Here is a 24,886-nt window from a genome sequence, read left to right on the forward strand (position 1 = left end):
GCATACAAAGTTACAGTTCTCAGGAGCCTCTAATCCAGGCCTCAATTGAAAGTCAGGATGTGAGTAACAAAGTTTGCTCAGTACCAAGGATTTGCTTAGTGTTTGGAAGGGACAGAGATTGAAAAGGGGAGTGGAGGGGTGTGGGACAACAGACTAAGCAATGAATAAGTAAATTTAACCTAAGAAACAAAGAAAATATAGAGAAAATAAGACTAGGGTGAAGTAGCGCTGTTTTCTAGTCCTTTGTGCTGGAAAGACTGGAGTAAGAGAATTGGACAACAGACAGAATGTGTTCACAATTATACTTGAAATCTAAAATTTTGATGATGTCATAAAAAGTAGACCCACAGAATGGATAGAAAAAGGATGATACAAAAGATCTTTGGAATTGAGCTACCAAAAGAACAATTAGGTTCTGAAGGAATCTGACCACTTATGGAAGCACATAGATAGCCTGTGTAAAAATGCAGCTATTGATATACTTAATAAATATATTATATATATATATATATATATATATATATGTGTGTGTGTATATATACATATACATATATCCACTGTTTAATGGATGAGAAATGCCTCAATGTGGATACATGTCTGAAAGAAGATATGATGAATAATGAAGTCTAGTCACAACACCTTGAGTAGTGTGACACTAGGAGGAGGGAGAGCGTGTGTGTGTGTGTGTGTGTGTGTGTGTGTGTGTGTGTGTGTGAGTGTGTGTGTATGTGTGGCCAGTGACAGCATAAGTGTCTTGTTTGTTAGTCTGAGAGTTCCAGAGTGCAGAGTAGTATTTGACAGGTAGCAGGAGAAAAGATTTATCTTTTAGTTAGTCCTGGACAGTGCTAGCATGTTAACATCACCCCAGGGCATCCATTTAAAATTAATAACTCCTCTTTTTATTAAAAAAAGAAAATAAAAGATCATGAGTGTGCATGTGACAGTCACTCTGGCTGGTAGGTAGAAGTCTTAGAGGGGATGGAGCATTAGGAAGTTTAGACTCAGATGATGCAAACAATAAAAAGATGAGCAAGTTCTACTTACATCTTCCTAAGTTATTTACTTAAGATGGAACTCTGTCCCGTTCCCCTGCCCCCAGTGTGGAGCACAGGCCTAGCACTGAGCTTCACCCAGCAGAGCTTTCTAGTCTGGATTAGTCTCTAAAGCATCTGTGAACTGTATACCCTCTGTTATTTCCATAAGTTGCACACAAATAATGCTAAAGTCATGAGTGAAATATCAGCATGCTCCCCCTCAGGACCTCTCTTTGTTCCTCTCTCCTGCCTTTGGCTCAGTGGCACGTTTGCATAAATATCCTACCCTGAATGCAAGTAGCCTGAGCAATGGTGTGTTTTATATAAAATAGAATTTCATAGACATGTTACAATTCTAGATGTTTCTTTTTGTTTATTGATATTTAACACAATAGAGGAGTATTGATAAACAATTAAAAGACATGCCAGATGAAATAATGAAAACTGAGGAAACAATCAATCAGGAAAACAGAAAAACTAATTAACTGTAACCATCCCTAGATATTTTGGTAAAGGAACTTACTTTTAGTTTTAGAATTATGTATGTCTCCTTGTTTGATAAAATTGAGCATGAACATTTGTCTACACTGTCAAACATAATCCTAGCATCATGCCAGCATGCACAGAGCACTAGATGAACCAGGATAAATTTGTGCTTCAAATCTCTGAAACTTTTAGAGGGCTGTTGAAATGTGATGTTGTAATGTTGAACATCTTTCTATGCAGATGCATAAATGTCTGGCTCCTGTCCCATGTGAAGTACTATGAGTTTTAGTATGGAACTGCTCCTTCTTTATGGTAGGGAAGCATATTTATCTTCATTTCTCTTAATATAAGAAAAATAAGTAAATATCCTATTAAAATTTATAGAAATTTAAAATTTACAATGAAAACACTAGGAGTCAAGGAAGAAATTTTGTCCCAACCATAAGAGATTAGGCTTTTTAAAGAAAAATAAAAAGTATTTTGCAAATTGCTGTGGACATAAAGTTGGACTTATTAAGTAACTTAGTTTGGGAGAATTGCCAGATAAATGATGTGATTCAGGAGTAAGAAAAGTCCTGAGTAAAAGCCTGCAGCTTGTGTCTTGTCATTTAGCTGTCCCCAGAGCCTTGTGTCACCTTCTTTTAGGTGTGACACTAACAGTAAAGTAACTCAGAAACCTTGACCCACACTGGCCATAGAACCACATGTACCACAGATGTTTGAAGTATGATATCTCTAACTAGGAGGAAGATAGAAAATCAATATTTTATTAACATAATATTTAAATGCTATTTCTTTCATATTTAATTAGCATGCTCTTATAGAAAATAGCACTTGAAAGTAACCTTGGATTCAGTCTGATCTAAACCCTTAGAAGTTGGTTCTCTCCTTTCACCACACAATTCAGCACATCAGGCTTTGTGTCAAGGGCCTTTATCCTCTAAGCCATCATGATAGCCTTAAATCTTTACTATACGGAAGAAATATATGCCCAAAGAAGGTTTTGTGATTTATGTAAAACACTACAAACTTCTAAGGAAGACAAAATTGAACTGGGTTGTAGCTCGTTTAGAAGACTAAGAGTCACACCATGCGCTTTGATGTTCAATCCTCAGCATACAGTTATGCAATTGTCGTGGTACAGTGTTCAAGAGACAGAGAGAGATGAACAGAAATTCAAGGTCATCATCAATTACATAGGGAGTTCAAGGTCAATCCTGGGCTACATGAGTCCTTGTTTAAAAATAAAAAAAGGAAAAGGAAGGAAGGGAAGGAGGATGAAAGGAAGGAAGAGAGGAAGGAGGAAGAAATATGCTAAGATAAAATGTACAGTGTTATTTCTATTTCAGTCTCTTAAAGAAGTCCTTAAGTGTACATGAATCCTTCAACCAAAACTAAAATGATAATATTTTTTTCTTCATTTGTACTTTAGAGAGGTCTTGGCAAAGTTTAAATTACTAATGTCATTCTTGAGAGAAACAGGATACCTAATTATAACAGTATAAAACAAAGCAATACTTGCAAGTCAAATCTTGTCTTTAGGAAATTATCCAGACTTTTTTTTTTATTGTCCTTAGAATTTGTTCTTTTGAAGGCTTATGAGAAATCGCTGAGCCACACAAAGAGTTTTAGCAATGTTGTACTACACAGGTGCTTTAGTATTGTGATCTCTATTCCCACAAAGTTTGTGTATAATGTGTTATGCAACAAGGCGTCTGAAGATAAGAGACAAATCAACATGAAATGATTGCTCAGTGAAGCAAGCACGGTGGCGCAAGCCTGTCATCCTAGCACTCAGGCACCTGAGTGTGAAGATCATGGCAAGGCTAGCCTTGGTCATATAATGAGACTTAGCCTCAGAAATAATAGTCATAGTTCATATTCTTTTACTCAGAAAAGAAGAGTTTAGGCAGAAAAAACGAGAAATGGGGTTATAGTAAGAAACAGCCAGCATTATCTTTTCTGGCTTTCGTACCTACCAACCTTTTGGCCTCTGGTTGTGGCTCCCATCCACTCTCCACCTGCAAGAGCAGGATTTCCTTCTGTTGATAGGATGCAAATTTTTTTACCAGCAGGCTTTGCAGTAAAATCTTCATACTCTCAATTCCTCATCAGAGAAGTCTAAAATCTGATGATTCTACATCATCTTCATAAGAGTTTTGTGGGGTTTTTTCCGTAGTTTAATTTCTGTTAGCGTGATCAAAATACACAGACTAAAGCAACTTAGGAGAGAAAGTGGTTTGCTTCACCTCACAATCCAGGTCACAGGGCATCAGTGGGAGGAAGTCAAGACAGACACTTTAAACTGTCCGTCACCTCAGGAGAGAAAGGAGCAGAGAGAAATGCACACATGAACACTTGCTTGCTTGTGCTTAGCTTCTCTGTTCTTACAAACTTCAGGATACCCTGCCTAAGGACCGGTGCTGCCCACACTGGGTTCCTCCCACATCAATTAAATTAATTCAGTCCTCTCCCCACAGGACAACCCAGTATAGACAATGCCTTACTAAGACCCTCTTTCCAAGTGCTTCTGGGTCATCAATTAAAGCAAAGCATCTTGGGTTTAGATTGATGATCCTTTTACAGGTCATCACCAAATTCAGGTTGGCCCTTGAGCTGGCTTGGGTTCCACTAAAGGTCTTGGTGTTGTGTTGAAGGTAAATCAGCAACCCTGAGATCACGAAACTACACTATGGAGGTGCCTTTTATAGAAAGGGAAAGTAATCGTGTGGAAAACGACGAGCCAGTTCCATGCCCTTCAGGATGACTGCTGTGGTGGACAGGATAGTGATGTCCAAGAGAAAAGGCCCAACAGGACCCCTCCCAGGTGCCCGCTTGTGTTAATTCCTCAGTAACAGACACTGAATGAAGTGGACTGAGCACCACCCATCACATAAAAGAAGACTTCAGTGTCTCCTAAACTACCTAGGTATTCTAGAAAGTTCCTAGTAGCTTTCTGAGTCATACTTTGCTTTCTCTGAATCAGCTGGTTTAGCTAATATTGTATTTTCCTGGAGTATTGTGCTCTTTGCTGTCTATATCTCCCCAGATGAGAAATGACACATCTGTTTCCTGGTTTCCTCATGAAGTCCCACGCACAGAGGGGTTTTAATGAGTCACATGTTTATTGGAATTTGAGTACATAGAAAGAAAAGTTTTTCCACACTGAGCTCCTTCTGGACACTGGGTAGAGTCATACATTAGAAAAGACTAAAGGTAACTGTAGTGGATTTTGTTTATGCCTTATATTATGTTAATTGGGTTCTCAAATTACATGGAAATTTGCATGCCTGCATGGAAGATACCACAGGTCCCTGCCCCCAGTTGGCTCTAATTGGCAAATAAAGTTGCTGGTGGTGAATGGCTGAGCAAGAAGACAGAGGCACGAATTTAGGCTTCCAGGGCAAGGGAACCCAAGAAAGAGAAAGGATTTACATGCCAGAGAAGCAGAAAGATCAGACCTGAGAAGTGCAGGGCAGAGAAACTGCCAACATGTAAGAGTCAGAGGTCGTGGCCCTAGAGAGTCACAGGCCTGGGTCTGGGGAGGCCAGGATGGAAAATATGATTTAGTAAGAAATAATTCTAGGAATATGGGATGGGAGAGTGTGTTAGCCACAGGGAAACTTAGAAATGTCCAGCTATTGCACTGTTTAAGGCATATTAAAATACTAGGCTTGGTGTGTGTGTGGGTGCCCATGTGCGTGTGCATGTGTTTGTGTGTGTGTCTTTCATTTGAAAATCCAGGGCATTTGGGCAGATAGCTAGGAATGTGCACTGCCACAGAAATTAGAGCAGAATAAAATACTAAATAAATTTGAAGTATATGAAAAGTTATACATATCATCTACTAAATATATTAAAATATATTTTCAAATAGAAAAGATGTGATTGTGCTTTATATAATGTTGTTGAAGGAAATGTTTGTTTTCCCTGACTTCAGTTTGGTCATTCAATATATGTACTAACACACACTTCACATATGAAGATAAAAGGTCTGGTTTCCAAGCTTCCAAGCACAACTTGAAAACCTTTTCTTTTGTTTGTGTGTGTGTGTGTGTGTGTGTGTGTGTGTGTGTGTGTGTGTGTGTGTGATGCATGTATTTGTGTACTGTGTTTGGAATCATGTAGGAATACATATGTGTATATGTGTTCAGGTGTGTGTGCTTATTTGTTTATGTGGAAACCTGAGGCTGGTGTCTCGAATCTTCTTATATCACCCTCTGCCGTAAACATGGAGGTAGCATCTCCCGGTTGAACCAAGAGCTATCTGATATGGCTACTCTGGGTAGCTAGTTTGTTCTAGAGATCCTGTCTCTGCCCTCTAACATTGTAATTATAGGTGGGTCTCCACACCCCACCAGGAGGGAATATAAATTGTGGGCTTTATGCTTGTTTGTTTGACAAGTGCCTTGACCATTGAGCCATCTTTTCAGCCCCAAACTTGAACACTCTTAAAGTCCATGACCTTTTATTATTCCATGTTTTACTTAAAATAGCCTCCTTCTCTCAGCTAGAATTATATTGATCTGAAATTTTTTATTTCTTTCCTTCTGTTGCTCTAGTGCTAGAGATTGGCTCCACGGTCTTGTCCATGCTAAGCTAGCACTCTATTGCTTAGCTACAGCCCCAGACTTTTCATCTTCCTACTGGTAATATTTATGAATTTCTCCACTTAATTCTCTTCAAATTGAAACCATCACATGATTCTCCATCACCAACATTATTCCAATAATAAAAGCCAATATTTCTCAGTGTGTCGGGGAACTAAAAGCTAAGCTAGATCTTTAAGTAGATCCTCATTTGTTAATTTTCTCTTCATTTTTTAATATAAAAAATGAACTTATGAATTTGACAATGCTGTAATTTGGATCTGTCTTTCTGATGAGAGTTAGTGGCCCTGATCTTTATGACTGTTGCCCCATTATGGTGACTGTCTCACAATAACATAACACCATTCATTTTTTCTAGCACAGGGCATTTAGCCTAGCTGCTTACTGGTGTTTACTGCCTCAGAGACGCTTAGTGAGTAGACTATTTCTACTGTTCTCTTACTTCTTCATATAAGTCTCTTGACCTACGCAGACTTCCCATTTGGGGTCAGAACTGAGTATTGCCTGTTTCAGACCCTTACAGCTTTGGCTTCCTTAGTTTCTCTTTCTCTAAAGCTTTGCTTCAAGTTCTTGGTTCCTGGAAATTTCTAATTTACCCCCTTCTTACAGGGATTTTACATTACAAAGTTGTTGCTCTGACCATGCCCACATTCATGTTTCCTGGACCATTGTGCAGGTCTTAGACAACATGATCACCCAATAAGGATTATCTGCTACCTTCCCAATACAACATAATAGCACAATGCTACCAAATAGTTGCCACTTCCTGGACAGTCATCTCTTCCACAAGGTATTACTTATCTCTGAAGACATGGCACCCACTTTGTCTTTGGGATACATACAGTCCAATGTGTGTACATCCTACAGCTTATTGGCAGACATGGGATAATCACTTCCTTTTGTTGACTCTTGTTTGTGTTCCTTCCACTCATACTACTATGCCTCAAGTCCACATCCATGTGATGTGTAGGAACCATGAAAAATGAGCTTATCTTCTAAGATATTTAATTTAGTGAAACTGGAGCATTTTGCTGACCACTATGCTTAGATTTCTGTATTACTAGCAATTTTCTTACATAAATAAGGTATCTTACATAAATAAGACTCTTGAAAATTTTTCATTCATTTATTTTATTCATTTGTGTATTTATCTGGATAATCCTCTGTCTTAACCATGTAAATATTTGGAATACAATGTATGTATCTTACATTTTGTAAGGTACTTGCTTCATAAACCCAAAATAATACGTAAAGCCAGTAGCTACACCACAATCACTAATATTTAAGCTTTCAAGAATCTCTACAACCCAGGTGGAGGCTAAAGAGATGACTTAACAATAAAAAGTGCTTCTATGAGACCTCCAGAATCTGAATTCCAGCATCCATGCAACATTGAAGGTATCCTGTGTACACCTGTGACTTCAGCTCTGAAATAGGTGAAGAAGGAGAACCAACTGTGCTTACTGGCTGTGATCCTAGCTAGGAAGAAGTGACCATGGGGTGGGGTTCAGAGAGATTAGTCTGGCTCTGAAGGAATGGGTAGAGAATAACAGTCACATGAACACCTGCGTGCACACACCTGTACTCATATTGACGCATTGTAGGCTTAGATTTTTCAAAACCTACTTTAATTATGGTAGAGTGAAAAAAGATTAATAGGAAATGGGGGTTGTGGGTGTGTTCTTTGGGGCGATTCCAATCTTCATTGTCAGCAGTCCAGTCCACTAGCAAAACACCAAATGCAAATAGCAGAAGCTTGATTCAGAAGAAACCACAAGACTCTGCTAATCAGCAAGTCTGGAAGCAGCAAGAAACAGCTAGAATACCATCAGATTTTTGGCGTGTTTCTCTCTATGAAGTCATGGCAAGCGAAGATCAGTGGAATAAAAGGAAGATTAATCAATACCAGAGCATCATCAGTGAAGACCAGTGTCAGTGAAGACCAGTGTAGACTAGCAAGGAGAACCAATGCAAGAGCATCGTCCTGTCTACTGGGTTATCTCTATATTCTTCCCAAACATCACATACCTCTCAAGAGTCTGCTCCAGCAAAACATCACATGCCCTTTAACCAGGCAACTCCCAGAAAAACATCACATGTCTGCTCTCATCAAAACGTCTTCTCACATGTCTGCTTCAGCAAAACATCTTCTTCTAAGACAGTGTCCAGAAAAATACCACATGACAAAACTGAGTCTCCAGCGAAACCAGAAATCCCCACTTCAGTGCATATACATGCAACACATAGAAACAAATAAATAAGACTTTAGAAAGAATGCCCTTGGAGGCTTGTGGGCATCTATTTCTTTTCCTTATCTTGGGTCCTCCTGTGAAGGTTTTTATTGCCACATATATATATATATATATATATATATATATATATATATATAAGCACTACAGTGCAATGCACAGTGTTCTTCCTGTATCACTGAAGGCAGTAAGGGGCCTGTGATGCCAACCCTGCCTTCCAATTTCATGACAAATTCTTGAGTTGAGGTTTGACTTACAGCAGTTTGTAAATAAAGTGACTCTGACAAAGTTGTAAGAAATCCTTTCTTGAGTTCTTCAACATGAGGAGTTCCTAGTTGAATTTTTTTTCAGAAGTTGAATCCTGTCAGTTTTCAAAAAAATCACTATCTTTTGGCTAATATCCACTTATAAATCAGTCCTCCTTTCCTGAAGGGAAAAGGAGGAGGACTGAATGAGGGAAGGACTAGGAGGAAGAGAGGAAAGGAGTACTGCAGTTGGGATGTAAAGTAATTAACTAACTAATTAATTTAATTAAAATATTTTTAAAAATAAAATAAACAGGATAATCTCAAGAAAAAAATCACTATCATGTTGGAATGTGTGACAATAAGGAAATATTCTCGAATGTAATTTTTATGTTGGTAAATGGGTTTCACGGTAAAGGAGACAAAGACTCTTGAATAATCACAGTCCACTCTTGGTAAGTACCTAGTTTCCAGTATGGACTCCTTCACCAGTCCTTTCACCCATCAATACTGTCTACTGCTTAATACTGGAGAACAGTGAAGAAGATGGGAATGATCCCTGTGGGTCACAATATTCCTGATTAGTGGTGATAGGAGTTGAGATGACCAAAATAGCCACATACTCAAGAGTTATGGCTTAGAACTCTTGCTCTTGACCACCTACACCACATAGCACAGAAGCATATGGGAATACAGAACCTTAGTGATTCTCTTTCCTGTGCTGAATGACAAATGCCAATGTTCAATGTTCTCGTTACTTAATGTCCCTTTGTGAGAAAAGAATTCAGGGCAAAGTAGTACATACATTATGTCTGTACAAAAAAATATATGCCAAGAGAAACCAGGGAGCACACCAGACCTCTAATGTGTAATTTTAATGTGTTTGCTGTTTGTAACATAGGTGATACAATTTAACCTCATTAAAATGTGCTCGCAGCAGCACTCTGAGGCCATGCCAATGTGCACGCCAGTCTGTTCTTCATGAATTCCTTTCTAGAAGAAACACATATACATATGTATGTGCAAACCTATGAGTAAAAGCTATAGACAGCACTGTGCTCTAGATGTGTAGATGTCTTCCCTTTGGGGGGAGATGATATTGAACTACATATCATCAAAGAGAGTCCTATTTTATATTAATGGAAAAAATGGACAGTTACAATAGACTGGCCATTAGCCAGAAGGGTTTGTGACAGTGCTGTCTGTACATAATGATCTAGAACTGCTCAGTACCTCCCTCCTGGCATAACTGCACAAGCATACGTGTAACCATCTACATATAAGGGAGCATTGTAAAGTACAGAGATCAGTAGCAAAATATGATTATATATCTCAGATGCATGGAAAGTCAGTTTCTCCATATGAGAAATGCCATAATCTTCCCTGTTCTTTGGTGGCAGTTGAAAGAAGGCTAGAGAGGTTGAGAGGCACACATGGACATGCTGAGGGCTTGAATGAGCAGGTATTGGTGAAAAGATTATGTATTGGGTGGAGGTATAAAGAGATAGCTCAGCTACTAAGAGTGAGCATTGTTCTTGAAGATGACCACAGTTCATATTCAAGGACCTTTATACTGAAGTGTTCATTTGCCCATAAGTACAACTCCTGGGATTATGAAGCCCTCCCCCTACCCTGCCTTCAAAGTCTCACACATACATTGCATGCACACACACACTAAGTATATGTGTGTGTGTATGTATTTGTGTGTGTGTGTGTGTGTGTGTGTGTGTGTGTGTGTGTGTGTGTGTGTGTGTAGGTATGTATATATATATATATGTATGGATTAGTGATAGGAAACCTTCCTGACTACACCACCCATTTGTTTGTACTGTTTGGGGTTGATTCACACATGTTGAGTGTTTACCATATTCTAGACATCAAATGCATTTTACAGGCTTTATTTAGCAAATACATTATCCACACTCTGCATGTCCAGACCTGCAGAGAGGATGTGGGAGGGTTGAGGAGCTGATTCATCCTGTCTCTTCTCATGGGCTGCATTCCTTGTGTGCGCACTTTAGAAGGCCATGGGTGACTACACAAGGAGGGCGTCCTATGGCTGCCGGATCATGGTTTCATGAATGAGGCTGTTTTAAAAATTCTCAGGAAGTCTGACAATGTGAGCAACAAATGTGTTGGGTAGGAGACTGAGGGATCAAAAGTACTTGATTTCAACCCTAAGTAACTTGAAGGACACCATGGAAATAAGGGGCTTGGGAGGACCCCATCTGATAGGGTAGCAAAATGTTGCTCTTTTTTAAACAATGTATTGAGTATTGAGTATTAGAGAGTCACTGGGGATTTCTCAGAACTGAGCACAACCTACAAGGTTCATAGGCACCAAGTCTTCTCTTAGTGCTTTGCTGTTTAAGGAGTTTTGAAGGACACAAAAGGAAAAGCATTTTATTCCAGGATGCTACAAGAGTAGCTGGCCAGAATGAAATCACTTGCCAAGATTGTAGACCAGTGGTGTGTACTTGCCTTACTTGGGGTCCTAAGTTCAAGACCCCACAATGGAAAAGAAAAAAAAAGGATTTTTTTTTTTAAATCTGGGGCCAAGAAAAGGGGGTGGAAACAGAGACTTCTGAGGAAAGGTATGGTCAAAGTCATATTTTATATGAGAGGATCAGAACCTAAGATTAAACACTTATGTCAAATCTTGGAGTAACTGGAGAAATCAGGAAAGTAAAATGGAATTGTTGCTGGGGTGGGGTGGGGGAGTAAGAGAGAAAAAGAAAGAGTAGGATGCAAATGATCTGATCAAGGAATGGAGAAGGGGGGGCTCTAACTGAGAGAGTTGGGAGCTAACTACAAAGGAAGGAAGAGGGAGGAGGGCAATGTGACAGTAAAGTACCTGAAAAAGTCATAAAGAATCATACTATTAACTATTTACCTTTTAAAAACTACAATATATAAAGGTCTAAATATAAATATACATATATAGTTTAAATAAAATTTTCTCTTCTACACTAACAGTACTCCCTCCAAGAGCCAGAGATCATCTAACAAAAACCTCAGCACCAGAAATGAGAAGCCTCTTTTGAGTTGCTGGTCAGGGCTGTCCAAGAGACTCTCAAATCATTTCAAGCTATTACTACTGTCCTTGGTTCTACCCCAGAAAAGGAAGGCCAATCTGCATACCTGAACACACCATGCACTTCAGGAAGGGCCTGGAGGTCACAGACCTGACTCCCTGAGGACTCATTTTCATTGTACCAGAGGTGTCATACAATCTTACAAAGGAGAATAGCAACTAACAGTCCTATCTAGCCAGGATGCCTAAAAATCACATCAGTGACCAGGATGGCCCCTTAACCCTAAGGATTGAGTAGTGGCCCATGTACCTTAGTGGTAACAAACTGCTATCAAATTAGACTCAAGTCTCACTAAACCAGAAAGAAAATACACCTGGTACTAGAAACCTAGCTGAATATGAAGAGCTAACAAAGTTATGGATCTTGGAGGAGAACCTATGACCATCACTCTACTAAACCAGCTTAATCCCAGCCAACAAGCTAAACATTTGTGTCCTACCCACAGATGAGTATAATCCTCACTTCTTATCAACAAAACTTCTCTTGGCAACCGAAAGTCAGAACCAATCAAAAGGCAGAGCTGTGAAGCACAGGCTCAAGTGGATCCCTCTACAAAACAACTCCTGCACCAAAGGCTCAAGGAACATTACGAAAGAGAGCATAGGAAGATTATAGAAGCCAGAGGATCAGGGAGTTGACTGTGAGACAGTTACACCCATAAAATCTCACCATCATGACTTCCTGAACATGAGCTGAACAATGACAATAAACATGTTAAAGCAGGTGGGTAAGGGAGGGGTCCTGGAGGCCTCAAGCCTGCACAAAGAACTACAGGCAAGTAAAGAACACTAAGAGTGAAAGTCTTCCCCATGGACGAGCACAGCTATTGATCATCCCTTCAAAAATACATACAAATAACCTTACTTATAGTACGTTATATTAGGAGTATATATGTACATGCAAATATATATTTATATATGTGTATACAAATATTACATATATGTATACATCTAATAACAGTTAATAAAAAGCAACCACAAGCCAGGTGGTGATGGTGCAAACCTTTAATCCCAGCACATGGGAGGCAGAGGCAGGCAGATCCCTGAGTTCGAGGCCAGCCTGGTCTATATAGTGAGTTCCAGGACAGCCAGGGCTACACAGAGAAACCCTGTCTTGAAAAAAACAAACAAACAAAAAAATACATAAAAAGTAAATAAATAAATAAGTAAAAAAAAAAACAAAAAACAAAAAACAAAATACAAAAAATAACCATGACTTTGAAAGAGAGCAAAGAGGGTTATATGGGAGTTTGGTGGAAGAAAAAGAAAAGGAAAAATAATTTAATTATATTATGAATCACAAAAATTTTTAAAAATAATGTTAAAAAAAACTCATGTCAAAAAAATGAGAAATTTAAACAGGAAAACCACAGGAATAGAAAATGGTTACAGACGAACCCCAAATAAACTTCACTGAACTTTCCTAGAGGGCTGAGACAGAAGGACAATGAGTTTGAGGCCAGTTTACGATCCTGTCTTAAAAGAAACAAAGAAATAATTGAGCTTACTGACAACAGAGGCCCTTGGTTTTGTCCTAGTGAAGGTGCCATCACATCCTCTGAGAAAATGCCTACTTTCTGCCTCCTGAAACAATGAAGGCTGACTAGGAAGCTTCATGTACTTTTCAGTCATCTCTGATTTCTGATTTCTCACTCTGATTTCTGAACTACAGATGAGTACACCAGAGCCTTTGCAACTTTAAGAATGAGATGTAGAAACTATTGTGAACCTATGCACAGTCCCAAAGTCCATGCAGGTAAAGTGCTGCTCAGGCTTCTGGGATAGATGGGCAGGGGCATGGGGCACACAGCAACAGAATGGAGACGGCAAATTCTGCAAAATTCTTCGTGAATTAATTCATCATTGACAGCAGTCCTGTGGAGCAGTCTTCTTCCCTCTCAAAACAAGATGGGGAACGAGGCCAAGACCACTTACATGGCACCTCAAAGCACGAACATAGTAAGGGTATCTTAGCAATGGGATGTGCATCAGGGAATCCACTCTGGAGTCTGTGGGTTGTGGGTTGCCATGTTAACTAAAAGGAACCACAACCTTGCAGCAATCCATTGCTAATGCCTGACAGGACACAGGTAAGAGAAAAGCTGAAGGGACTTCTAGATACAGATGGAATTCAGAGGCCTTCAGAACAGTCATCTATATATAAAAAGGTGTTCTACTTCTCATCTGCTTTAACCTGGTCTGTCCATAGCATAACAAACTCGGCAGTCCTATGCAGACGTTTCCCCAGCCTTTGGGAAATGTGTGAACAACTGCACATATGAGATTCGGTCATCAGTTGATCATTAGGAAGGAACACAGCCTCAAATGGCAAAAGTCAACTCAAAATAGTCTCCATTGTACTATTTTCTTAATTGATTATTATTGACACTAAACAGGCTGTATGTATGGTATATTTAAAATCATTATTACTAGGGGTAACTTTAAGTAGAACATTTTGTATGACTTTCAGTCTTAATCCTGCCTCTCTTCTTAAAAACTCACCTATGAAATCCAAATAAACTTTTTTGTTCCCAAGTTGCTTTTGATCATGGTGCTTCATCACAGCCAAAGTAACCCAAACTAAGACACAACCACACACATTATTTTTTTTTATTCAATTGTCTTTTAAACATGTAGGGTAAGAATGCTAAAGGTATATTCTACCTTAAGATGATAAAAATAGAGAAAATGCAAAATCGCTAATGCCCACAGCACAGGAATAATATCCAGTGTGCTGATAATAATGCTGCAGGTATCTGTGGATCCAGATGGTCCACTAAAACCACTTTCATGCACGTCAGACCCAAGTAACCAACCCACACCAGTTGCTTAAAGTAGCTTGATTCACATTACCATCACCACCAGCACACAATCATTTTGTACATAATTTATTAAAAATAACTCTGAGAAATATTTTTGACTGAACAATAATGACTCGACTGCATACATAGTTGATGTTCAAAATTTTTTCCCAATGTTTGTTCTGGAAACAATTGTTATAAACCAGGTTGGTGAATTCAAGCTAGACACACAGTGAGCAATCACATGCATGTAGACTATCCATTCTAGACTATCCATCCATGTAGGGTAAGTGCTGAGTTCCCAGACTGAAGGGAGGGTGACCTGTGATCTAGAACTTCGCTGGCTATGAAGTTTGCTCATGTGTACATTCCTAAAAATTTTTAAATTGTTTGGCCCATTTCTATATTTCATAAAATAATTATTATTACAAACTGTTTCTAAAAATAATTTTTCAACCATGTAATTGTGACTAGCCATATCATCTAAAACATTAGTGAAGTCATTATCCTAGAGATTGTTCGTCATTATTATACTGAGAAGCTTAGTTTAAACTCTATCACTACTTCCCACTTCCAGTGTCCTTGAATGAAGGACAGAAATTGTGTCTATGCCAGTCAACATTAGGTTGCCACAACCTACTTCTAACTACACTAGTGTTTTTGTTACAAAGAACTTTGCTTCTGAAAGATCATGAAAGAGTCCTATAGTTTCATTGGAAAAATTAAAAGTTCTTTACTAAGGACAAAAATGAAGTAATTACCAAAAAAATCCAAAACAATAATGTTGCTATTACATTGAGCTTAAGAAAACCAACAATGCATATGCATACACACCAACTATTTCATGAGAAGAGACAACTTTTAGGAATATCTTGGGTTATTCAACCCAAGTAGACCTTTCAAAGTCAAACAGGAGAGAAAACAAAACAAAAAAAAAAATTTAAATGAAGAGAGGATGGCAGTGTAGACCATTTGGTATTCACAGACAAAAACTTTTGGAAGGAAAAACAGAATACTTTATAAAGAAGTTTTGAAATCTAAATTTAACTGACAAAGTCAGTACAAAAGAGATTGAGATTCAGTGCAGGGTTTTACATAGAATAGAAGCAAAGCCCACTGGATTAGAACTTCAAACACACTCAATGGCTGTCTGGCAATCTACCTTTGAAGGTAGATCACTCAATGGCTGTCTGACAGTCTACCTTTGTACTATGAAGCCAGGCCATGTCACAAGACTATAACAAAAGTAAGGCACAATATATACAGTTATAATGTATAGGAAAACAACTGTTTCCAAGCACCATATGAACAATCAGTTAATCCATTAACTGAAGATAATGGTGTCTACACTCTCCAATTGGGATATAGTCAATAGTCCATAAATAGACTCAAATTCATTTAACTTTATTGCACTGTAAGTTGGCTGCTGTCATCATACCCAATGTAAACAGTAATGCAAATTTCCTTAAGTTTCCAACTGAGATGACACCTGGTAAAAAGACAAGTAATTGAAACCTGTGCACAATGGTTTTCAAGTACTAATACACAAAGTGTCTTTTAAATGTGCATTTGTATGGAGAGTCTGCAGACCAAGATGGGGGAGGGAGCCCCAAATATAACATCTTCTGTTTTTGAAAACTCCTGTTTTACGGTTAAAATCAGGGAGGACAAGGTGGTGAGTCCACTAGTTATTGTTACTCTGTTAGAAGTGGTTCACCTCTTTGCACATACTTCTGCTAATGTCCTAAATTTAGGCTCCAGGTGGTCCAAAAACTCAAGCCCATCTTCTTCCTGTAGGTCACTACAGCAACCCACAGAGCCAGCAGCCGAGCCTCTTCCCTCATAGTTGTATGTGAGGACATAGTCTTGAGCAAGCTTCAGCTTATCATCCTCATGGCAAAGCTGCACCTTCTGGTGGGGAAAAAGCACAACGTATTTTATTTTTATTATTTTAAGCACCAAAGTGTACTAACAGAAAGAAATGCTTTCATTTACCTTTCATTGTTTAATTTTTAATCAGAGTGTGTCCTCTAATGGTTTCCTATGTGTAGAAAATGCACATGATTGGTCTGTATTATAAAATCACACTGTAAAATCACACTTTTAGCATGCTTCTAAAAGTCCTGCATGTCAGTGAGCACCCGAGTATTCGTTTTTTTATGCGGCCATTGCTTCTGTCTTTCAAAATAATGGTAAAAGGAAAAACACACCAGATAAACTGAATCCAAAGTGATGGTAACTCCATTCTTTCTGAACAGGCAAAATGATCATACATGTTGATATTGTCTTGTGCTAGATATTGGGTTGCTTAAAATAACATTTTTCAGATGCGAAAATCATAGCACAAAATTATTTCCTTAAAAATTAATAAAAACCAAATGAAAATGCAGGAAATAAATGACCACATAAATTAGGACATAATTAAACCCAAATTAATTGAAATTAGTAACTTTCCAATAAATAGATTCACCATTAACTAAAAAGAGGAGTTTGCACAAACTCTAAGTTGGAACGGTTTGTAAAATTTAAATTACATCAACAGAGTCTGGGGAACCGCTCAGAAACTTACCTCACCAAGTCGGGGCTGAGTGAAATTGTGCCACTCAGAATAAGCGTATCGGTAGTTGTCCACCTCCACGTGTCCTCCCCTGCAAGGATCCAGGGTATGGTGTTGATAGCCAGTGCCCCTGCGGGAGTCCAAAGTCTGCTGTCCTCCTTTGACCATCTCAATGGTCTCTTGCCCTCCACTTTTGACACCAGTTCCCACGGTGGTGAAAGCTGTTTGCCCAGCAGCTCCCACAGTTTGAGTTGTGAAGCCATTTGAGGAATACTGGAAAGGTAATGACACCCATCAACCAAAGATGCAGGGAAAGAAAAGACAGTGAGAAAGAGCAGCCCGTGCACACACTGCCTGGATTTGATGTAGGCATCACAAGGTAATCCTTCCAAAGACATGGACTAGATCTGTTCTTTCCATCTGTCTCTTCAACACTGAGCACCTAGCATGTGCCTCGTATTAGATGTCGTGTGTAACACAAGAAACAAATTGCCGGTGCAAATCAAAAAAGCTTCATGTAGATTTCACCTTTAAACACTCCTTAGCACACTGCACATGCTCTGTCCAGCCTTCGAGCACCTTGAGAGCAGCACCCGCTGTACCACAGGCATTTACTTTGTCAGTTAAACTCATTCTCATTTTATCAGGCAAGAGAAGAAACGGACATAATAGCAAGCTTTCTCGTTCAACATTGAACACCATTCCTTCCACTCAAGTGCACAGAAAAAAATTTACTATAAACCTATATTCCTTGTAGTCTACGTAAATCAAACAGTAAACCAGGCAGGAAGATACCAGAGACACCAGCACACTAGCCACCACTCTTCTTGGCTGTGTGTTTAGATCCTGACATGTAATTAAGGTTGTCCCGCCCTTGGTCTTTTTCTCGGGTATGGTTAGGTCATCTGGTTTGGTTTTGTTGTTTGCGTCTCCATCTTTCCTGCTCCGGCCAGCAGTTATGCATTTGGAAAATGTCTACTTATTCTTCCTTCACAGGCTGAGTTGAAAACCATCAGAGCCGCCGAGCAGCTGCCTCTCACCAGTGTACCACTTTAGACTGTCTGCCTCAGGCTCAGTCCTAACCCACATTATAGTCAGGAAGAGTCCTAATAAACTTTTTCCCACCATGATCAAAGTCTGTAGAGATTTATTGCTGGAGCCAGGTTTAAAAAAAAAAAAAAAGCAATTATGCTGGTGATCTGTGAGTAATTAAGTGAAACACTTGAAAACATAAACAACAGCTTAGATAGATGCTTTTAAAAGTAGAGGCCTAACACTGAAGCCGTGAAACATATGAAACGGAAAAAGAAAGTGTGCATGTGTGCTAGAGGATTGTTTTAATATCAAGTAGCACAACATGTCCAAACTGAGATACCACACTTCCATGGGAGGTATATGCATTTTATTGACTCCCTAGATGGATGGCTATCAGACACCAAAATAAGTTTGTTGAGGAAAAAAATGGTTAGAAGAAGAAATACTATCAGCTGAATCGCCCTCTGTTCAGGTAACTTTGGTTTAAAAACACAGGTAACTTACGACTTTGTCATCTCCAGGAGCCTCGGTGTTTGACACAATTAGGTTCTGCTGAGCTAAGTCATCAGGAAGAATTTTCTGTTGTTTTGATGCCCGGGAAACACTACAGACTAATGTAAACAAGATACCTGGAGATAGAAAGAAAGGGGCTCCTGTAAGTGTCTCATCAAATAATGTAAAACTGAGTTGATAGTGTCTGGTTTGGATAAATTGTTCACTAAATGGTACATACTAAACACCTTTCAAGAACATATGTTTGCACATGTCAAATCATATACAGCAGAAGACTGTGCCCTGAGCAGGTATGCTACAAACATATACCACATGGTACTTCTACAGGGACATGTATATCCTGCTGACAAGACTGGAGAGTTACACATAAGTATACATTGAATATATGAACTGGTGAGATGGATCAGTAGGTAAAAGTGCTTGCCACCAAAATGGATGACCTATGTTTCCTCCCACAGTCCCTCATAATGGAAGGAAAGAAGAGACTCCAAGAAATTCTTCTCTGACCTTCACACATGGGACACTACCACCAAAATAAAATAGGTATATATTAAAAGTTTTAAGTACATATGTTAAATATATTGTGTTAAATAGAAATGTATCTAATGATCAAACCAACACCTATAAGTATTAACATTCATTCTAAGAATGTGTCTTTAAATTGTTTTAAGGGCTTTGAGTTAATTCAAGAAAGAACTTACAGAATAGCAAGGCTATGCCCAACAGTATAGCGAGGATAGCCCATGGTCCAAGTCTCACATCAGCATAACCAGTCCTTTCTCCAGAGCGGTGTGTGCAGTCACTTTCAGTAATGCAGTCACATACAATGACATTCAAAGATGTGACTGAGGACAGACCTAGCCTGTCTGTAACTCGGATGGGAACTGCATAGGATCCAAATGAAGGGTCATTCTGATAGGAAAGACGAGCTGCTGTATCTGAATAAATAAATAAAAGCAGGTGTTACAAAGGCTTCTTGAGCCAACCTGGTCAGTTATCAAGCAGATATCCACTTCCCTACCAATGCTCACTCATGGATTCTGATAAACGTGAGGATCCTTCCTGAACTTAACGACTCTGACCCACAGCCAACCTGACTAGATTTTAAAGTTACCTAGGAGATCCACTTGTACGGCGAGGGGAGACCGGCACTGAAAGCAGTATCCCGTGGGCTAGAGTTAAACATCAGCATTAATGGCTCCTGACTCCTGATTGGGGATGGAACGTGGCCAGCTGCCTCAAGCTCTGGCAGCAATGCCTTCCCCACCATGATGGACTGCACCCTCAAACCATGAGCCAGAATAAGCCTGTCCTTCCTCAAGCTTCCTTTGCCAGTTATGTTGTCACAGCAGTGAGGGAGCTAACTAATGCCCTGACTCTTTATTAAAGACCTTTGGTTCTTGTAATAAAGTATTTTTATCTGTTCATAAACAATTCCTTCCTACCATAACTAACAGACTTGGTAAGAGGTTAGTTCATATCTTTAATCTTGTTCATATCTTTAATCTATTCACTTAAACTCATCACACTAGATTTCCCTTCATGTGTGACTCATCATGGAGTGAGGCATCTGAAATTTGAGTGTCTCTCATTTGTTTTCATAAAATGTGCCAAATAGACATGAATATTTGTGGTGTATCAACAAGAACTGGTTCTGGCAGCTTGGAACACATTTACTTAACAGGCAGATCATAAGCACACCAAAGGAACTTGATCTTATGGTCCTATAGGACACTGAGACCAACTAAATTTTCTTGTTGCTGTTTTGATGTATTTTTTTTTTAAGACTAAAACTAGGAAATATACATATCAAATGCTAGTAGGATCTAGGACTCAGAGAAAAAGATGTAATATGATGTTCACTGTAGACTGACATAAGCCATAGAATAATCACTGTTACTTAATTTCCCAATGGGGTATGCTCATTTTCTGTGTAGTATTTGAAGTTCCTAATGTGAAATTGGCTTCCTAGCCAATTTCAAAAAAAAAAAAATATCTCAGAGCTGGCATTTCAATAGAAACCACAGTTACCAATTCAGTGAATTGTCTAAGACATAATCATGAGTCCAAAAACAAAACTAAGAGTTAGTCATAGTCTATGTCTTTCAATATCTTGTTGATTTCCAGAAATAATCCAGTTTTACGCATGGGTAAACCAATGCTCCAAGAGAATAAACACCATTGTTGGATTTATGTAACAACTGGTATATCTAGCTCTGGACATGAAATCCATGTCACTTCGAGACTTCTGTTGGTACATTCTTCTTACCCTAGCATCTCCCAAGCTTCCACATGTATTTAAGGACTGGAACTTTTAAAATAACAAAATTTAGAGCTAGGTTACATCTCAGTTGAAGAACACATGGCCAGTATGTACAAGACCTTGGGTTCACTTCTGACACCACAGAGACAAAATGACTTACAAGTCTCTGATGAGAACATTATGGACAAATATTATTTGGCTAAAGAGAATTGTTTACAATCCCCCATTTTCTATCAATGGCATTTAAACTGAAATACCTTGACCTTAAACAAGTAGGAAGGACAAAAATACTAGAATAAAGTTTATCTTTTTTTAAGAAAGAACAAATAAAAATCTCTTTCCTCTTCTTTAAGACACATAAGAGAGTGTTGTTTTAAAATCTGTGTATCTTGTCAGCATAGATCATCATGGTTCAAGACAAGGTGTCTTAGCTTGCACTTTTAAAAAACTTTTCCTTTATTTTATCATGGGAAGAAACTGAGGCCCTGCCACTGAAAGCATGGGGTTGAAAACATTTAGTGATGTTTCAAGTCACCCAAAGGTGAGTGCTCTCCTTGAGTTAAGAAAGCTAAGAGGTCATGACCTTCCAGTCCACTACAGTGTGTACAGGAGACAAAAATTAAGTGCTGGTATCAGTGTGATGCAGTGTGGCAATGGAGAAAAGCCACTTTAGGTTTAACCATTCTTGTCACAATATGTCCCTTCTGGGCTTCAGCTAACTGGGAACCAAAGCAAATAAGATTCCCAAGGGGAACACAGGAGAAACAAAACACAGGAGACACCAGCATGGGGTCAGAAAGAAGCTGTGGGATGTCAGGATCTCTGAAAGACACAGATACCCCAACAAGGACTTGCTGTCCCAGCTGCTTGGCAAGCCACAGCTCCAAAACATCCATGCATGTAAATGTTTGGATATGAATAAGGTAAGGAATACCTCAGGGGACCCTGATATCATCAACAGCAAACACTGGAGGGGCTCACTGCCCATTATGCCAAAATTTGTATCTTCTTGAATGGTTCTCTTACAATGAATTTTTCTCTTATTTTCCAAGATACAGAGAGAGAGAAAGAAAGGGAGAGAGAGAGGAAAGAGAGAGAGAGAGAGAGAGAGAGAGAGAGAGAGAGAGAGAGAGAGAGAGAGAGAGAATACTGATGTTGAAAAGAAAAGGCAATATTTGAAAGTACATACCATTGATTCTTGTCAGCCTCCACATCCTCTGTACTTCCGAATCAGAACTCTCCAAACTGAAATCAAATGGTGGACCATTCACTGGCTCATCGGGATCAACTGCAACAATTTCAGCAGAGGACATGGTAGCCTTGCATATCACCACTGTCTGCTTGGGTATGAATGGGCCATTGTCATTCACATCTTCAAGTATGATTCCCAGAGTTCCAGTACAGCTTCTCCCATCTAGACATAGAGCATTAAGAACACATTTTTCTTTTATTCTTTTATTTTTTGAGAGGAAATCCTACATTGAAAATTAATATCTATATTTAATAATCACTTACAATGCATAGGTTACTGCAACAAATACAGCCATGAGCAACAACACTGGGAATAATACAAGAGAAATCTTATTGCTTCCAAGTGGATTATACATATAATAACTGCTACGTAGATAATTTTGTCTGTTTACTAGATCATGTTCACTAGGTATGAGAAATGTTGACAGAGATGTGTTAGTTGATTTTGAAGAGAGAAAAACAAAGTATAGAAGGAGTACACATACTAAGTTTAAAAGTGTGGGCACCGTCTCACACATACTAATGATGTGGAGAAAATGGAGAAGGCAGAAGGTGGGAGCTGACAGAGGCAGAAGCTAAGAACCCTTGAAGGCTAGACTAGAGAACTAGACTAGAGTTTGGCATACATGCTTAGGTTTTGCAACAAGGAAGTTGAATATATGAAGATATATATTTAGAAAATTTAACCAGAAATGGTTCAAAGGTAGAGAGACTTTTCCAAATGTAGAAATTATCTCTATGGGTGTAGCCTCATAAATAGCCTGTCATCTATATACTAAGTAAACGGGAACTTAGGACTGTGGGTGTGACTTCTGTAATTAACCTGTCACTCATATATGTAAATCCTTCTGATAACTCTATACAGGGCACTGTATCAGGAAGTCTGGAGCAACCAAAGGGGAAGGAGGTTATAAACTTTAAAGCCAAGCATGAAACTAGAAGTCCTGTCCCTAAACCATTTGTTCTTTCCACATATTAAGGAGGATTTGGACGCTACAGATGGAGGAAAAGGGAAAACAAGAGCTGCACCACCAGACTTGACGGCATGTCTTATATGCAGCTGCCAACCTAAGCAAATGGAAACTACGCTCACCTGGCAACCAAAACTTTAGCCAAGGCCCCTCTGCCACACACAGGGACTGGCTCTTGGTAGTTCTAGAGCCATCACAGGCTAGGCACACCAGGCAACCAGGCTAAGAACTGGTCTGACCCACAGACCAGACATGTATGTGCAGGTCACTACAAAGCTGCCTTCCAGTTAAGATGGAGTAAGGCAGGAGGGGAGAATCTAAAGACAGAGTCGATCAGATGCCCCCATTAATGCTAGGATAGGTCCTAATGAGCAGTGTTAACAGAAACAACAAAATCGCCAGTTGAAAGATGGATTTATTCTACATGAGAGCTTTGAAACAAGCACGTGTAAGATCTTCAAGGACACAAAGAAGGTGATTTGTTAAACAGAAATTAAATCACAGCTCAAATCCTGGGAAAAAATCAAACAGCAAAAATTCATCTAATACATATTCTAGAAGAGGAAGGATCAATCAGCCAAAAAAAAAAAAAAAAACAATGTTTAAGAAGACTCACTCCTGAGAATGTTTGAGTTAATTCAGAGAGAGTTGTAATATCGAAATCATCTACCAATATCACTTATAGAATTTAATTTTACTGGTTAGAGCATAATGGGTTATGTTTCTTATAACTGTATTTATTTTACAAATGCACTAAATTCAATTATAGCTTTTGTTTTTCAAGTTCTTTTTGAAAGTGTCTCCAGTAGCCCAGGTTAACCTCAAATTGAGGCTGCCCTTGAATTGATTTTATTGCCTCCAATATCCAAGTACTGTAATTGCCAGTATGCACCACACCCAAACAAATATATCTTATAATGAAATTACACTTCGCACACTAAATAGGTCTTATATACACAATCACTGTGCTCATGTTTTTCTGAATTTTCAAGGTGCATAAATCATAATTTTATATTTTATTATATGGTGTGGTATTAGTTAAACTGTCAGAGTAGAATCACATTGGCCTGTGGGCATGTCTGTGCAGAGGGGGTTTGTGGGACAGCGGTCCTGATTGCCTTAACTGAAGTGAGTGAGTATACCCAGCCACTAATGGCGTAAACCCGGAATGTTGAGCCCTGGGCTGTAGAGGAGTAGAGAGAGGTCACGGAGCACAAGTTATGCACGCTTTCATGCTCTCTGCTCTTCACTATGGATGCGACTACCTGCTTCAAGTGTCTGCCCTCACGTGCCTGGAATGATGGACTACAACCTCGATGTGTGAGTATAAAAAGTCCCTTTCTCTTCCATGTTGCTTTTTTTTTTTTTTTTTTTTTTTTTTTTTTTTTTTTGGTTTTTCGAGACAGGGTTTCTCTGTGTAGCCCTGGCTGTCCTGGAACTCACTCTGTAGACCAGGCTGGCCTTGAACTCAGAAATCCGCCTGCCTCTGCCTCCCAAGTGCTGGGATTAAAGGCGTGCGCCACCACCGCCCGGCTTCCATGTTGCTTTTTATAAGGTCATTTCATCATAGCAGCAGAAATGAAGGTGGGATATATGAACTGACATTTGGGCTCTCTCATTTTACATCACACCATGAACTGTGACAGATCCCTTTTATACACTGTGCTTAATTCTAGACCCCAAGTACACTGTTAGTTTCCTATAAAATGCTGTTTTCTAGAAGTGTATTATGTGACTAAATATGTCTTCCTTCTTATGAACATTCCTGAATAATGCA

General features: G+C 39.0%; 1 protein-coding gene across 2 annotated transcripts in view; it reads right to left on the reverse strand.

Moving 5' to 3' along the window:
- Window positions 1-14,314: 14,314 nt before the first annotated feature.
- Window positions 14,315-24,886, reverse strand: part of Dsc2 (desmocollin 2) — a 30,885-nt gene continuing 20,313 nt past the window's right edge. The window contains exons 12-17 of one of the 2 annotated variants that reach the window (XM_031365048.1): window positions 22,077-22,301; window positions 19,326-19,562; window positions 18,616-18,740; window positions 17,089-17,349; window positions 16,515-16,560; window positions 16,290-16,430 (exon numbers count right to left, since the gene is read on the reverse strand). In XM_031365048.1, coding sequence (XP_031220908.1) covers window positions 16,525-16,560; window positions 17,089-17,349; window positions 18,616-18,740; window positions 19,326-19,562; window positions 22,077-22,301 — 884 coding nt within the window. In that variant the 3' untranslated portion in view covers window positions 16,290-16,430; window positions 16,515-16,524. Of the gene's footprint in view, window positions 16,431-16,514; window positions 16,561-17,088; window positions 17,350-18,615; window positions 18,741-19,325; window positions 19,563-22,076; window positions 22,302-24,886 lie in introns of both variants that reach the window. The other variant, XM_031365046.1, reaches the window with a different exon arrangement.

The sequence above is a fragment of the Mastomys coucha genome, unplaced genomic scaffold (assembly GCF_008632895.1).
Source record: "Mastomys coucha isolate ucsf_1 unplaced genomic scaffold, UCSF_Mcou_1 pScaffold13, whole genome shotgun sequence".
NCBI lineage: Eukaryota > Metazoa > Chordata > Mammalia > Rodentia > Muridae > Mastomys > Mastomys coucha.